The 14,893-nt window shown below is 39.9% G+C and overlaps 1 protein-coding gene across 9 annotated transcripts in view; it reads left to right on the top strand.

Moving 5' to 3' along the window:
• si:ch211-200p22.4 (phosphatidylinositol-binding clathrin assembly protein) overlaps nucleotides 1-14,621 on the top strand; it is a 59,142-nt gene extending 44,521 nt beyond the window's left edge. For 3 of the 9 annotated variants that reach the window (XM_057347486.1, XM_057347469.1, XM_057347451.1), the window contains 9 exons: nucleotides 1,577-1,687; nucleotides 2,762-2,893; nucleotides 3,250-3,280; nucleotides 3,380-3,530; nucleotides 4,449-4,475; nucleotides 5,861-5,926; nucleotides 6,584-6,640; nucleotides 8,606-8,722; nucleotides 11,704-14,621. In XM_057347486.1, coding sequence (XP_057203469.1) covers nucleotides 1,577-1,687; nucleotides 2,762-2,893; nucleotides 3,250-3,280; nucleotides 3,380-3,530; nucleotides 4,449-4,475; nucleotides 5,861-5,926; nucleotides 6,584-6,640; nucleotides 8,606-8,722; nucleotides 11,704-11,718 — 707 coding nt within the window. In that variant the 3' untranslated portion in view covers nucleotides 11,719-14,621. The remainder of the gene's footprint in view (nucleotides 1-1,576; nucleotides 1,688-2,761; nucleotides 2,894-3,249; nucleotides 3,281-3,379; nucleotides 3,531-4,448; nucleotides 4,476-5,860; nucleotides 5,927-6,583; nucleotides 6,641-8,605; nucleotides 8,723-11,703) is intronic. The other 6 variants (XM_057347460.1, XM_057347518.1, XM_057347478.1 and 3 more) reach the window with 6 other exon arrangements.
• The last annotated feature ends 272 nt before the right edge of the window (nucleotides 14,622-14,893 follow it).

Genomic DNA, 14,893 nt, shown 5'->3' with positions numbered 1-14,893 from the left:
GCGCGCATAACATCTAACGAATGTTTAAATAAATACTTTTAGCCAAACTAAATGTTGTGGTGTAACGTATTATGACTATCAACGAATACTTAACAAACGAATTAAATAAAACGAAAGTGAAACTAAACATTAACTCGGATGCATCTACAGTGCCGACCTAAATGAGATTTAGAGCTCGTCTTTTAGTGCAAACTCTTTCTCAGCTTCACATCCGCCCTCCGCTATACCCGTTTTCGCTTCACATATGAGCTGTGAATGGGTCTCACAAAGAAATACGTCATCAACTAGAATTTATCGTTTATATCGCGGGAAGACTAATTCCTATCGTGTGGGGAATTTCTACCGGTCTATCGCAAACGATATAATATCGCCCATCCCTATCATTTAGTACACTTGACTGCCTTGGCGGTCTCTTGCAAGAGCGGCACTTGGGACAACGTCTCTCAGAGCGTTTTTGGGTATCATAGGCTCAAAAAAATGTAGGGTACTCGCTAAGTATTTTAAACAACGAATTTGTTCTGTTTACCCATACATCCAGTTCTGTAGATTTAAAGCAGTGTTTTCTATTTATTCAAAAGCGTGTGCTGGTCCACTGAGGGATTATCACTGTGGCTGTAAGCATTGTTGAGTATCAACGGTTTATATTCGGCAGTGCAGCACATCTGCTGGGGTAGTGTGAATTGAGGACACAAGGTGCAGAGTGTAGACGCACTGCCAGACTCTTAACTATGCCAGAGTTTGTAGGTCAAAGCGTGCATTCGGAGCGGCCGCTTCACAGCTAGTGGGCAGGTGCGCTGAGGGCACTGTGTTCAGCTGGCTAGTCTCACAGTGAGACTTGGATCTGCAGGGACCCACATATATAACTAACACCACAAAGTCACACTAATGCAGACAGACAAACGAATTGAGGAGGAAAAGACTGCTGAGCAAAGAGCCACAGGCACAAAATGAAACTGCTTTTTATTTACATTGGGAGCCGTACAGTAGGGGTGCAAATGCTGAAAAATTAAAAGTTCTTTTTTGCCCGAACAACAAAAAGACTAACACAGGATGTTGTCACGTTTTCGATTATTTGCCGAAGGAGATAAAGTATTTGGAAACGCGCTCTGTAGTGCAGTTTGTCCATTTCGGGCTACTGTAGAAACAACATGGCGAATTCCATGTGAGGGGACCCGCGGTGTATATAGATAGAAATAGCTCATTCTGAGATAATAAAAACGTAACGCTTCATTATGTAAGGTCATTATACACCTCTGAAAACATAGTTATGCATATTATATTGCATTTCTGTCAATAGATCCTCCAACAAAATACACAATGGACCTTTAAAAATGGTCCAGTTTTAATAATGTATTGGATTGAGCGTAAATGGCAGCTGATGGGATGATAGAATATGCTGGACAAGACTCCTCATTTGTTTCTGTCTTCATGAGTTTACTAAAGGGAGCATTACATCACATTTTTAATATCAGATTTTTAATATCAGCGCTGCAGCATTTCTCAGACCATCTTGTGTGTCCATATATATGTGTGTGACATCTCTTGTGTCTTTGCGTGTTGTGTGTGTTACTCTCAGGTCTAGAAAGCAGCTCTCTTCACCCCATGGCTTCCATGTCCACCATGAATGTAGATTTTGATGCTGTATTTGGAACTAAAGCCTCTTGTAGTGACGTGAAGCCTTCAGCTGGTAAAACACTTTCACCGGTGTGATTATTAATAACTGCGCTTATTAATCTTTTAAGGTTTTGCTGCTGCGCTTAATACCTTAGTAACCTTCACTGAAAAATAAAACTCTTCTGCTGGTTTTGCTGTGTAGTGAGTTTGCAGAGCTCTAACGGCTAGAAAGCTGGTACAAACTGCAGCTGGCTACACCCGCCTGCCTGATTCGGTTCTGGAGAATTGGAAATGTTCTTTAGGGAATCGCTCACGCTTTTCAAGATTTCTTTTCACTCACTCACTCCACTGGTCCGTGGCTGTGTACGGTCTGTTATCATCCCTTTTTCCATCCTCCCTCTGTGTGTGCGTGCGTGCGTGCGTGTTATTGGCGGTTAGGTGCTGACTGGCATTTTCCTCCATTTGTTAAATGCCTGTCATTACACCTTATCTGAACTCGGAACAGACGCACACACGCTTTTACTCACAAAACCTCTCTCTCTCTGTTCCTTTTCCTTCCTCCTTTTCTTACCTCACCACTACCCTCATTCTGCTCTTTTCACTGGATTGTAATGGCTGACATGATCTGATGTGGCGAGTGTACTCATTTTTTTGATCTTGGCCCTTCTTTGCTCCTGTTGGCAAAGCAGGAAGTGGAAGTGCATAAATATGGCATGTGTCAGCAGACTTCCTCGCGCTCTCTTGCTTTGTTCGCCTGCTCTCCAATTAACAAAACCTCTGTTTTCAGCTCAACGTCGACTTTAACGCCCGATGAAAGACAAAAACAAGGCAGTTAACATAGATTTCCAGTTTCTTTAAGGACTCCCTTTGGTAGCATTTTCTCTTACATCTCAGGGTGGCCTGACCTCATGTTCTGCTGTGGATCTCTTTGGGTATTTGTCATGCCGTGAGCGGCCTCACAAAAGCTCATCCCTGCTGCTCACATCATTATAAACATCAGCAGGACCCCGGCACGCTTTCTCTTTCCTGCTCGTCTGGCTCACGTCTCTCTGCTTCCTCTCTCTAGTTGTGATTTGTCACTTATAGTAATTCTTTTCTGTGGTGTTTCATCAATTGTGATTGAAGCTTTTCTGTCTTTTTCTCTCAGGTTATGATGCATTAGGAGACTTGTTGAAACCCACAGTGACGGTTCACAGTCACGCTCCTGTAATGCCCCCTCATACTGGCGGTAAACTGCTGGCTAGTGACCTGGACTCCTCCTTGGCCAACCTCGTAGGCAGTGAGTCTCTCTCTATATCTCCCGGCATTATTGCTCTATTTGTGCGGCTTTCTTTATTTACTTGATCATAAGTCCCTGGCCTCTAAATTGCTTTTGTGCTACTCTACTGAACTGAGAGTCAGCAGCCATATGGTGCTAGACGTGATGTGTGTGTGTGTGTGTGTGTGTGTGTGTGTGTGTGTGTGTGTGTGTGTGTGTGCGTGCGCGTGTGTGCGCGCGCGCAGCGACTGGACAGAGATGAATTAAACCCAGCTTAAGGGAGATGAATTGGTCTCTGATGCCTCCAGTGCTGTGCGTCTTCCGGTATTACTCAGATGTGAGACTGTTATAACAGTCGCTTTCTCGCTCTCTTTCAGACCTGCAGTTTGGGGGAATACCAGGCAAAAAGTGAGGACTCAGATTAATCTAAATAAACTCTGGTCATACACTGTATGTCGTACAGGTGTGTAACTTCCACTATCTCCGTCTGTGTTTGTTCGCATGCAGATCTGATATGCAGTGGACTCAACCCGGAGAGAGGAAGTTGACCGGAGGCACTAACTGGCAGTCGAAGACGATGAGCAACACCACTGCCTGGAGCCCCGCCCCCCTGCCACCTGCTGCCATGCCACCTGCCGCCATGCCCGTGCCACACATGGTGAGTGCACACGCGAACACACATGCAGAGTACATTCATATGGTATATGTTTTCATTTCCACACACACACACACACACACACACACACACAATAACGTGTGTCAAAATACTTGCATTCTCTCTGGAATATTTGATTGCTATTGATTAATCGTAGCATTCTGTAGTCAATTATTTGTGTTCTATGACTGCATGACTGTGTGCTAGTTTTATCTCTCTCCTATGACTCTCTGTGGTCTCTTCCTTCGCACACAATATAATTTGATCTTGAATCGATATTTAATATTCCTTTATGTATTTGGCTAGTCGTAGTATGCTAGTTAATGTGCAGTCAGCAGATCATAATCACAATATTAAACCAGTCATGTTGAAACCCTCAGTTTTATTTTGTGCTATATTATGTTATTCTTCACTTATTGTACAGACTTTCTTGCACATGTAAAGGGACACTGTTACATGTGGAGACGCATGCGGATATGGTTTCTTCATGTGTTGTAAAGTACTAGTCGCGGCAGATATCCTCATTATATACACTAGAATTGATAGCAAGTTCATTAAGAGTCGATATGAACACTCTGTTTAAGAAGTCTTCAGGAAATGTGAGCGTAAGTGTGTTTACTTCCTGTTCCTGTGCCGTTGTATTGATCCGGCCAATGAGGTGCGAGTGTGTTCTGAAATGAGTTTTCTGTGTGTTTATAGCCTCTCCTTTCTCACTCAGGGTGTATTGACATCTGAACTACATGAGCTAAGAGGGCAGATGACCGTTAATGAGTGAATGACTAACCGTCAGTGTATTTCTCTGTCTCTCTCTGCCTCTTCTGTGGTCGCCAACTTTCTGCCCTGTTCCTTCTCATGTCCCGTGTCTTCTCGCTGTCTATTTCTGTCTCACTGTTTCTGTCTTTTTTCTTGTGCTTAACCCAGCAGACTGGAATGTTCTATACTGGTTATGTAAGTACCTCCAATGACTGTATCTATTAAAGTCCTGAAGTTTTGGTTGACAGGGATCGATTCAGCTTTCTCTCTTTTTCACACTTTCCTGTTCTTTCAAACCTTAATTCGAGATTTCTGGTCCAGTGAGTTCTTAGTATGTTGAAAAATAGTTGGGGATTCTTATCTGTGATTCATTCTTAAATTATTTTTCTAAGCTGCACCTAAAAAAATACAAACTCATTGTTTAAACAAAGGTAAACAATGCAGTGTCAACGCAGGTCTCGGTTAGGCTAGGTAGGTCTGCTAGTCAATTCTGTTGACTTTAGCAATTCTTGTTGCATTAAATGCCAGTTGTGACAGTTAAAAATGAAAAAAAGTATATTTTGGTTTCTATTTTGTTTGCATGGTTATATTATATAAGGAAGGCATGACCGTTTAACTTGTGCAGTACAGTATAGGAATGGACAGTACATCTGCAAAGCTCTAAAATGCCTTTAAATTGATAATATCTACTGGTGTTGGTTGAAGGCACAGAAATTTGAAAGAATGCGGCTGACAGGTACATTGCACACAATACGTCCTGGCCATCTGAATAATTTGGAAATGTGTTGGAAATATGTTTTAAAGTTTGAGGTGATTTCGTAAAATGTGTCCCATAGCAGTGGATACTGCATTGCTCTAGTATGTCTTCACATTTTAACGTTCTTACAATTACACATTTTATGTGGGGAGACCTACCACACTGCTTTAAGAGATTTTAAAATCGTGTCAACTCCAAAAGCAGTTAAAATTAAAGCTGCAAGCAATATTGATCGGACATCTTGGTGCACGTTAGGGATGCTGGTGAGCTTTTGAGAATTCTCTACCCTCATGGAGAAAAATGTAAAGAATGTAAGTTCCTATTGGCAGTAGGTGGCGCTATGATTATAACTGAACATTAGCATGTACTGTAAATATCTGCAGGCCTGTGGATCTTCTCAAACTTGTGAAGTTAGGGGCAGAGGGCAGGTTAACATAAAAACGCTATTAAGATTGATTTAAAATGACCTAAAATCTACCCAAATGGACGAACTGAACATTAGCATGTAGGCTACTGTAGATACATCATTTTATTTTAAAATCTTGTGTAGTTGTGTAAATCATCTTCTTTATCCACATAGACATTACTTTAGTGAAAATGCAGAAAATGTCATGTGTTGATATTCATGTGACATATGGATGTTTGTTCAGTCTCATGTGCCTTTTCTGTAGCATTTGGTTTATTCATTCTTTGGAAAATTGACCTGCAAACCAGGCAAATGTGTGTGTGTTTGGTGCTAAAGTTTACCCTACATGGATATGATGCAAGACTAACAATACACGCTAAATACCACATGGTTCAAATCAATGCTTGTTTTCTTCAGAATCAGCTGCGAAATATAGAAGAGATTGACAGCTATTCAGATCAGTTGATGATTTCTTACTTTTCGGTATGTTACCTATACATACTGTATACAGTATACTTATCTATATATTTTTTTGTTATATTTGTGCTCCAGAAGTGTAGTCTTTCCATACAGTAAACACACCGGGGCAGAAATGTATGCATTAGTGTTTAAGTAATCCTGTTCTGGGTACAGAATAGAGTTATTATAGTTTTGAGTTTAGTTTTACTTAGTTTTAGGAATATTTTTAATTAGCTTTTATTTTTTTGCTTTTATGTTAATTTTACTTGGTTTTAGCAATTTTGGTATATGCTTTTGTCATTGTATAATTTATTGTTTTATGTCGCTATATAAGATTAATTAATTTTTATTTTTGTTTTATTTTTGTTTATTATTATAATGTTAGTGCTTTAAACTTATGTCAGTTTATTTTTGAGGCAACATTTCAATTTTTCCTTTAATCAAGTTTTTCCAAAAAATTTCAGGTCTATTTAATTTAATTTCAATGAACAGAAACATTTTCAAAGTTTTAATTTTAGTAAACTAAAATAACCTTGGTACAGAAGTGTGTAATTAAACTAGATCTATAATTAGAACAGACATGATAATAGAACACAATAGTGTTTAATTGGTACAGTAAAGTACAGTGGTGTTTGATCAATGAGTGCATCAGTGTTTAAGCTGAGTTTTCCTCTTCTGCAGGCTCCTGCACCCATGGCATTTCCCATGACAACACCTCAAGTGCCTGTGTATGGAATGGTACGTATGACCACAAAATCTGAAAAAGTGTGTAGTATTTAGTAAGTTGCAGATTATAGTAGGGCTGCAGCTATCGATTATTTTAGTAATCGAGTATTCTACTGATTTTTCCATCGATTAATCGGGTATTCGGATAATAAATCATTTTTCTTTATTAAAGAGAAATACTAAATATACAAGAGAAAATAAGACAGGTCTCTTAAAATGAACAACTAAGTTTAGAAAAACTATTTTTTTCATTGCTGAAATTGCACACATTAATACACGTTAAAGTTTTTAACATTTAATACATTACATTGCCATATTACATTCAAAATGCAATATAATACAAATGTATAAATAAGACGCATTAATACAAATAGAAAGAATCATTTCAAAGGTGAACAACTAACTTTGCATTTAGTTTATCTAAATTAGTTTAAGTTTTTTTTTTTTTACTATCAAATAGTATATTTGTCCACATAAAATACCAAGTTAACTGGACTTTTATTTTGGCAGGTTGTCTGAAGACGCTTATTTTTTAGTATGTCTGTTTCTTCACTCAAACCATAAAATGTTGGTGAAATAAACTCTCAGAGCAACTCTGCAGATGAAGTTCATGTCCTCATAAAGCGCAGATGCAGACAAATTCATGAGCATCACACGTGTAGCATGTTAAACTGTGCAGTTCATTCACGCAGACACGCAGAACAGCCAGATGACATGTATAAATAACATGATTCGGCATCCACTAGTCCGCATCTAGTTTGATGGATGCAGCCGGAAAACAAGTTTCACTCGCAAAATAGACTAAAACTAAGTAAAATAGCAGTTCACCATTTCAATAAGCTATCACTCATTTATCAGCATGAGAAATACGTGTGAGCGTGTGAACAGATTAAAATGCGTGTCTCACGGTGAATGCGTGAGACTTGAGTTTAGTTTATTAATTTATAAAGCACACTTCAAACAATGGAAGTTGTAGCCAAAGTGCTGTACAGATATATAAAAATACTATTTAAAAGAAAAAGGAAATTAAAAGCAAAAGCAAAATTAGCACACTGGATCAAAACCATAGAGACATATGTAAAGATATAAACACCTTCAATTAAAACACTCAGAATACAGATGAAAATTGAGACAGAAGGGGAAGATCTAATATTGAGAGGAAGACTGTTCCAAAGTCTGGGAGCAGCCACCGAGAAAGCTCGATCACCTTTCGTTTTGTAACGTGAACGAGGAACAAAAAGAATTAGTTGATTAGAAGAGCGTAGAGATCTTGAAACATTGTGCGGAACAAGAAGATCATTTATGTACTGAGGGGCAAGCCCATGTAAAGCTTTATAAACAAAAAGCAAGATTTTAAAATCAACTCGGGACTTGACCGGTAACCAATGGAGAGAAGCAAGAACAGGAGTGATGTGTTGATACTTTTTAGTTCCAGTCAAAAACCTGGCTGCTGCGTTTTGAACCATCTGCAAGCGATTTACAGCTGAATTGGGTAAACCCAAGTTTAAGGAATTACAATAATCTAACTTTGAGGTGATAAATGCATGAATAACAGTTTCAAGGTCTTTCTTAGAAAGCATTGTCTTGATGTTGGCAATAGATCTTAGCTGAAAGAAACTGCTTTTAACAATCGCACTAATTTGCCTATCAAAAGTCAAGTTAGAATCTAAAATGACACCAAGATTTTTAACATGGTCATGAACATTTGGAGATAAAGATCCAAGTTGATTAATTAAGTCAGGGACTTGAGAGCCCTGTAACATGAATAGAGTTTAGCGGGCTGTGCGTCAGTAATAACGGTCCGTGGGGAAACGCAGTGCTCCGTGTGTACTGTAGTTAAATGGATTAAACAAAGCTTTGAGGCAACAAAAATTGCCTCAATGATTTTTTTGTATTCGAATTACTCTACTTTCTCAAGGACTTGTTTCACCCCTAGATTATAGAGACATTCAGTGTTGTATGTTTGTCTGGTTTTAGGTCCCTCCTCAGCTGGGACAGATGGGAGGGGTTCCATTGATGACCCAGCAGCCCATGCTATACAACCAGCCAATTCTCAGACCCACTAACCCCTTCACCACTATCCCCGGAGCCCAGGTACACACACATACCAATGAATCCAGTTATCCTGTTATTCATACCATACATACAGAAAGCATGTTAAAATGACTCTAAAGCAGGGGTCTTCGAATTTGATGCTGCAAATCCCTTAAAATAATTAAGCAATCTATATTAAAAACAACAATAATACACAGAAAAGTATTTAGCCTATGTGCAACAATAACATAATTGTGGTAATGTAATGTCTTGACATAATATTGCTGTGACAATAGGGTTGTTTCTATATAAATAGCTCCGTTTACACATTTAGTAGGGGTTCCCTGCTCCATGCGTCGCTCATCTAAGGGGTCCTTGCCCCGAAAAACGTTGAAGACCCCTGCTCTAAAGCCATCAGTGCACCTAGTCGCTTTGAACAGGAGTATATGCAAAAAATGTAGATGTGATGTAAATATCTAACAAACACAGGGCCACCTGTGTTTATGTGGGTGTGCTGTTTTTCAAAACAGTAACATTAAAACTTGCTGCACAGCTTGTAGCATGAAATTAATTTGCACACATACATTCATACGCACACACACGCACGCACACACAGCTCTCCGCATGTGGCAAGTACACTGATGCAATGGTTTTATTGAGGTCTTGACACACCACTGCATTTGCAATACTTCAAGACATCCTGTACATTTACAGTACTTTGACACAAAGTCGCTATGTCTGCGTACAAAGAAATAATGGAGTCATTTGCTATGGGAGTTAACATTTAGCTATTTTTTTCATGTTTGGGAATGTCGGGGATGATGCAAAATTATTTGCATTGGTGACGTGCAAAAAACAAATGTTAGGAAGTTAGTGCATAGGGCTGTCACAATTATGAAATAATCATATAATTGCAAATAATTACGAGATAACAGCAATTATTGCACATCTTTAAAAGCCACATAGATTATCTGTGGTATCTGGAGCACCTCTACATCCATCACCTTTGCACCTGCTGTTGCGGTTTGATGACCGCGGTTTGATGATTATTTAAACATGTTCAACAATCCGTCAATTTAGTTTTAGCATTTGTTTTCTTCATTTAAACATATCATTAAACGTTATTTAAACATGTCAAGTGTATTATTCTTATTCTGCAAATGACAATTTACAAAGAAATAATTGTCAAACGCAATTATAGATATTTGCCATACTTTATTCAATTTATCCCATCAATATTTTTCTGTTCTACAGTATCTCACAGAAGTGAGTACACACCTCACATTTTTGTAAAAAGTTTTTTTATATCTTTTCATGTGACAACACTGAAGAAATGAAACTTTTCTACAATGTAAAGTAGTGAGTGTACAGCTTGTATAACAGTGTAAATGTGCTGTCTCCTCAAAATAACTCTGCACACAGCCATTAATGTATAAACGCGGGCAACAAAAGTGAGTACACCCCTAAGTGAAAATGTCCAAATTGGGCCCATTAGCCATTTTCCCTCCCTGGTGTCATGTGATTCTTTAGTGTTACAAGGTCTCAGGTGTGAATGGGGAGCAGGTGTGTTAAATTTGGTGTTATCGCTCTCACTCTCTCATACTGGTCACTGGAAGTTCAGCATGGCACCTCATGGCAAAGAACTCTCTGAGGATCTGAAAAAAGAATTGTTGCTCTACATAAAGATGGCTTAGGCTATAAGAAGATTGCCAAGACCCTGAAACTGAGCTGCAGTACGGTGTTCAAGACCATACAGTGGTTTAACAGGACAGGTTGCACTCAGAACAGGCCTCACCATGGTCGACCAAAGAAGTTGAGTGCACGTGCTCAGCGTCATATCCAGAGGTTGTCTTTGGGAAATAGACGTATGAGTGCTGCCAGCATTGCTGCAGAGGTTGAAAGGGTGGGGGGTCAGCCTGTCAGTGCTCAGACCATACGTCGCACACTGCATCAAATTGGTCTGCATGGCTGTCTTCCCAGAAGGAAGCCTCTTCTAAAGATGATGCACAAGAAAACCCGCAAACAGTTTGCTGAAGACAAGCAGACAAAGGACATGGATTACTGAACCATGTCCTGTGGTCTGATGAGACCAAGATAAACTTAATTGGCTCAGATGGTGTCAAGCGTGTGTGGCGGCAACCAGGTGAGTAGTACAAAGACAAGTGTGTCTTGCCTACAGTCAAGCATGGTGGTGGGAGCGTCATAGTCTGGGGCTGCATGAGTGCTGCTGGCACTGAGGAGCTACAGTTCATTGAGGGAACCATGAATGTACTGTGACATACTGAAGCAAAGCATGATCCCCTCCCTTTGGAGACTGGGCCGCAGGGCAGTATTCCAACATGATAACGACCCCAAAAGAAGCCGAGGGTAAAGGTGATGGACTGGCCAAGCATGTCTCCAGACCTAAACCCTATTGAGCATCTGTGGGGCATCCTCAAACGGAAGTTGGAGGAGCGAAGGTCTCTAACATCCACCTGCTTCGTGATGTCGTCATGGAGGAGTGGGAGAGGACTCCAGTGGCAACCTGTGAAGCTCTGGTGAACTCCATGCCCAAGAGGGTTAAGGCAGTGCTGGAAAATAACGGCGGCCACACAAAATATTGACACTTTGGGCCCAATTTGGACATTTTCATTTAGGGGTGTACTCACTTTTGTTGCCAGCTGTGTGTAGAGTTATTTTGAGGGGACAGCAAATTTACACTGTTATACAAGCTGTACACTCACTACTTTACATTGTAGTAAAGAGTGATTTCTTAAGTGTTGTCAGATGAAAAGATATAATAAAATATTTACAAAAGTATGAGGGGTGTACTCACTTTTGTGAGATACTGTATATCCATTTGAGCTAAACATGAACACATTTGACACATTTCATAAACATTTTACATGAATCACATATTGTAGTGTTGTATTTTTGCTTTTACAATACCTCAAATAACTTTGCTTTCCATTTAGTTTGTATTTGTTTTGCCCGTAGCATGTGTAGAAAGTGCCTTTGCTGTGAGATTTGATGCTGATTTTTTTACTTGTGTGTCTGTACAGATGCAGTTCATGTAGTAGCACTTCAGCAAATGGCTCAAGAACATCAAGCGAGTGAGAAGAGGATCCAACTACCACCAAATAAAAGGAGGGAGGGAGAGACGGACAAAAAGAAAAAGAGAGCAAATGGAGAGGAATGTGTGTGTCAACGGTGCTTTACCTCAATGTCTGAAATGGCTCACCCAACACACACAGTTTTCACTATATTAGTGAGGTCGTCTCATAGATTTCCTTTGTTTTCATTCCAAGCTGATGATATTTTTAACCCCACCTCTACAAATAACCCTCACACAAACCTATGGACAAGAAAATATGATTTGGCTGATTTATGAGCATTTTTTCACTTCTGTTCATTTCTTTCCTCGGGCACAGTGTTCACTGACAGGTGTGATACACCATGAAAAACATGGGTTTTATTGCTGGTCTTAAATGACCATGCACAGTGAACTCTCTTTAACTTGACAATTAGTATGAATTTGATCTGAATCCCAGCACAGGAGTCGTCTTGTTACTGTCATTGTTTTGCTGTCTGTTGCTGAGATTTCTGCATATCCTGTGCTGGTATAATGAAAAATGACTTGCGCAAGCCACAGCAGTGGAAGTTTCTAGATCATAGATGTCACATGTGTTTAAATGGCTCATTATCGCAACTCCCTAGCTTCTCATTTCAAAACAAAGAAAGAATTTGACCCCATATATAAGGTGCTTTGCCACCCACAAATACAACACCGAGCTGGTCTCTTGTAGGTATCAATGAAACTCTCCTGCTATTACTGATGCGCTAAATGGTCATTCAACTATGGTGTTGCCGTTTCAGACATATGGTGGTATTGCACACACACACACACACACACACACTTCTGTTACATGAGCCACATGAAGAGCCCCTCTCCTTCACCTCCCAGCTTGTTGTGTCATTCCCAGGATACTGATAAACATGTTCCTGCTCAGCTGTGTTAACAAAACATTTTGTGTATTTACAACCACACCTCTCACTCGGAGACCCCGCCCACATCTACCACCCACCTGAAGTGAGAGAGAGAGAGAGAGAGAGAGAGAGAGTGAAATGATTAAAGCCTTGGAGATGTGTACAGGGCATCTGACCCTATAATGAATAAACCTATTCCGTGTCTATTAGGGTTGCTTTGTTTTATATTCATTTTTACTTTTTAAGGTGTTACTTTTTAATTCTGAGAATTACATTCATCACGGTCTGTTTTATATTGCCAAATTATGACATTTGTGATTTGAGAAATGCCATAAGCTACAGTTGTTGGTGTTCCCAGCCCCTCATATCGATGTGCAGAATGAAGTTTTCTCATATCAGTGTTCGCCATCATTTGAACCAAAATTCAATAGCTTAAGTCTACTTAAAGTCTGGATATTTGCAGATTCTTTGTTAACAGGGTATTAAGATGTTGTGGATGGATTCTGCTCGGATGCGTCAACCTGATCTTTCTTTAGTAGAAACAATGCCACGTGTGTGTGTGTGTGTGTGTGTGTTTGTTTGTTTGTTGCATGCTTCTTTATTTCTTTAAAGTTCCTCTGAGGTTGAATCATTATTGAGTGACTTAACAAGCTTGTAAGTTTCTCTTTAGGCCGCCATCAGGGATGTAAGAGATTTGAATTAAATGATTTTCTTTTCTTAATGCAGGCTCGGTGGTGATACTCTCACTGGGTTTATAAGGTAACAGGGCTCTGAGGAGAGAGGTTTAATTAGAATCTATTTCATTAACCCATCACCGGAGGCTTTGTGTGTGTATGTGCGCGTGCGTGTGTGCGCGAGCCGAGAGAATGAAAGGATGTTTGTGAGATTAAGGGAGGGTGAAAGAGCTCAAGACACGGGTGCGATCACGAGCCGGGGTTTCCATGGTAATCTCCAGTATCGATTCGTTGTGGTTTTAAAAATCATCTGTTTGATTAGCACAGACATTATTTAAAGCTCTTCGTGGATTAGCTGTGCCTGTGGTGTCTTTTTCAAATGCTGGAAACCACTGACAGGGGCAGTTCTCCTCGGGTAACCTATAGTCTTGTTGACTTGCATCGTTCGGGTCATAAACGTCACCTGTGACTTCTTGACCTTGACTTCAAATCCTCTGCATGGACCATTGCTGTGCGGAGAGATACAGTCCCTCTCCCTCCCCCTGGTGGTTATTGTTTGCTTAGCCCACGACTTGCTGTATGTGTCATCCTTTACGTGGATGGCTGCCGGGTTTGGTTTCTTCAATTGAAGTGTATGAGGTGGTTGTTTCTCAGATTCCCTTGCTCTACATTGAGTCCGTCAGACCGAAGAGCCAATTCCTTCATATTTCTAGACTACTTAGCCTGATTTTACACAGCTGGGCTGGACTCATTAGCTGTCCTACAGTGCTCAGCTCAGCAGTGGCCTCTCAGAATCCATGTGTCAGCTTGTACCGCACGTCTTGGATGTCCAGAGGGGATAGTTGGTGTAATACGTTGGTATCCAGGGTCTCTTTCATCTTCGTGTAGTCAGGGGAAGCCTGGCTTCTCTGACATTAATAACATGCATGCTTTGTTTTTCCTTTAGGTAGGCCATTTGTCCACTGCTTTGTGTCGTGCGTGTATGTCCAGCAAGACATTTGTATCTTTATTTTGTTTATTTTTTATGTAACAAAGATATTTGCGTTATATTTAGATATTTGTATTCAATAAGGCATTGTAATCCCTGTGTATCCGCCCGGGGTTTCAACGGCTCCATTTATCATCAAATGCCAAAAAGGAGAACAACACAAACCTCCATGTTTGTGCTGATTTCCCCACTGTACATTTTTTATATTTATTTATGCAGACTATAAAGATTCTATGCTGCGTGGTAAAAACAACATGCCTAAGTCATGGGATCGTTCTTCGTTTTATGTCTGGCTTTCATTGATATAAATAAAATCTTTTTTCATTCTTAAGTTGTTGGTCATTTTTGTTTGTTTGTTTTTATTTGTGTCTGCCATGCAAGACATCTCATTCATTTCATCTCAGTTTCATGCCACATTAAATGACAGGCATAGTTGTTTATTTTGAATGTTTTGGATGTCCTGTTTCTTTATATGGATCTTTCTCAATTTTCTTGAAATTGCACTTCATGCCTGCCTCGCGGCCCATAATGCAGGGTTTTTATGAATGCACGTTTTAAATACTTGGTCAAATTTTGTGTAGTGCTTTGTTGTATTTTCACGTC

The sequence above is a fragment of the Triplophysa rosa genome, linkage group LG1 (assembly GCF_024868665.1).
Source record: "Triplophysa rosa linkage group LG1, Trosa_1v2, whole genome shotgun sequence".
Classification (NCBI taxonomy): Eukaryota; Metazoa; Chordata; class Actinopteri; order Cypriniformes; family Nemacheilidae; genus Triplophysa; species Triplophysa rosa.
Note: the sequence above shows the minus strand (reverse complement) of the source record. Positions and strands in the feature narration are given on the sequence as shown.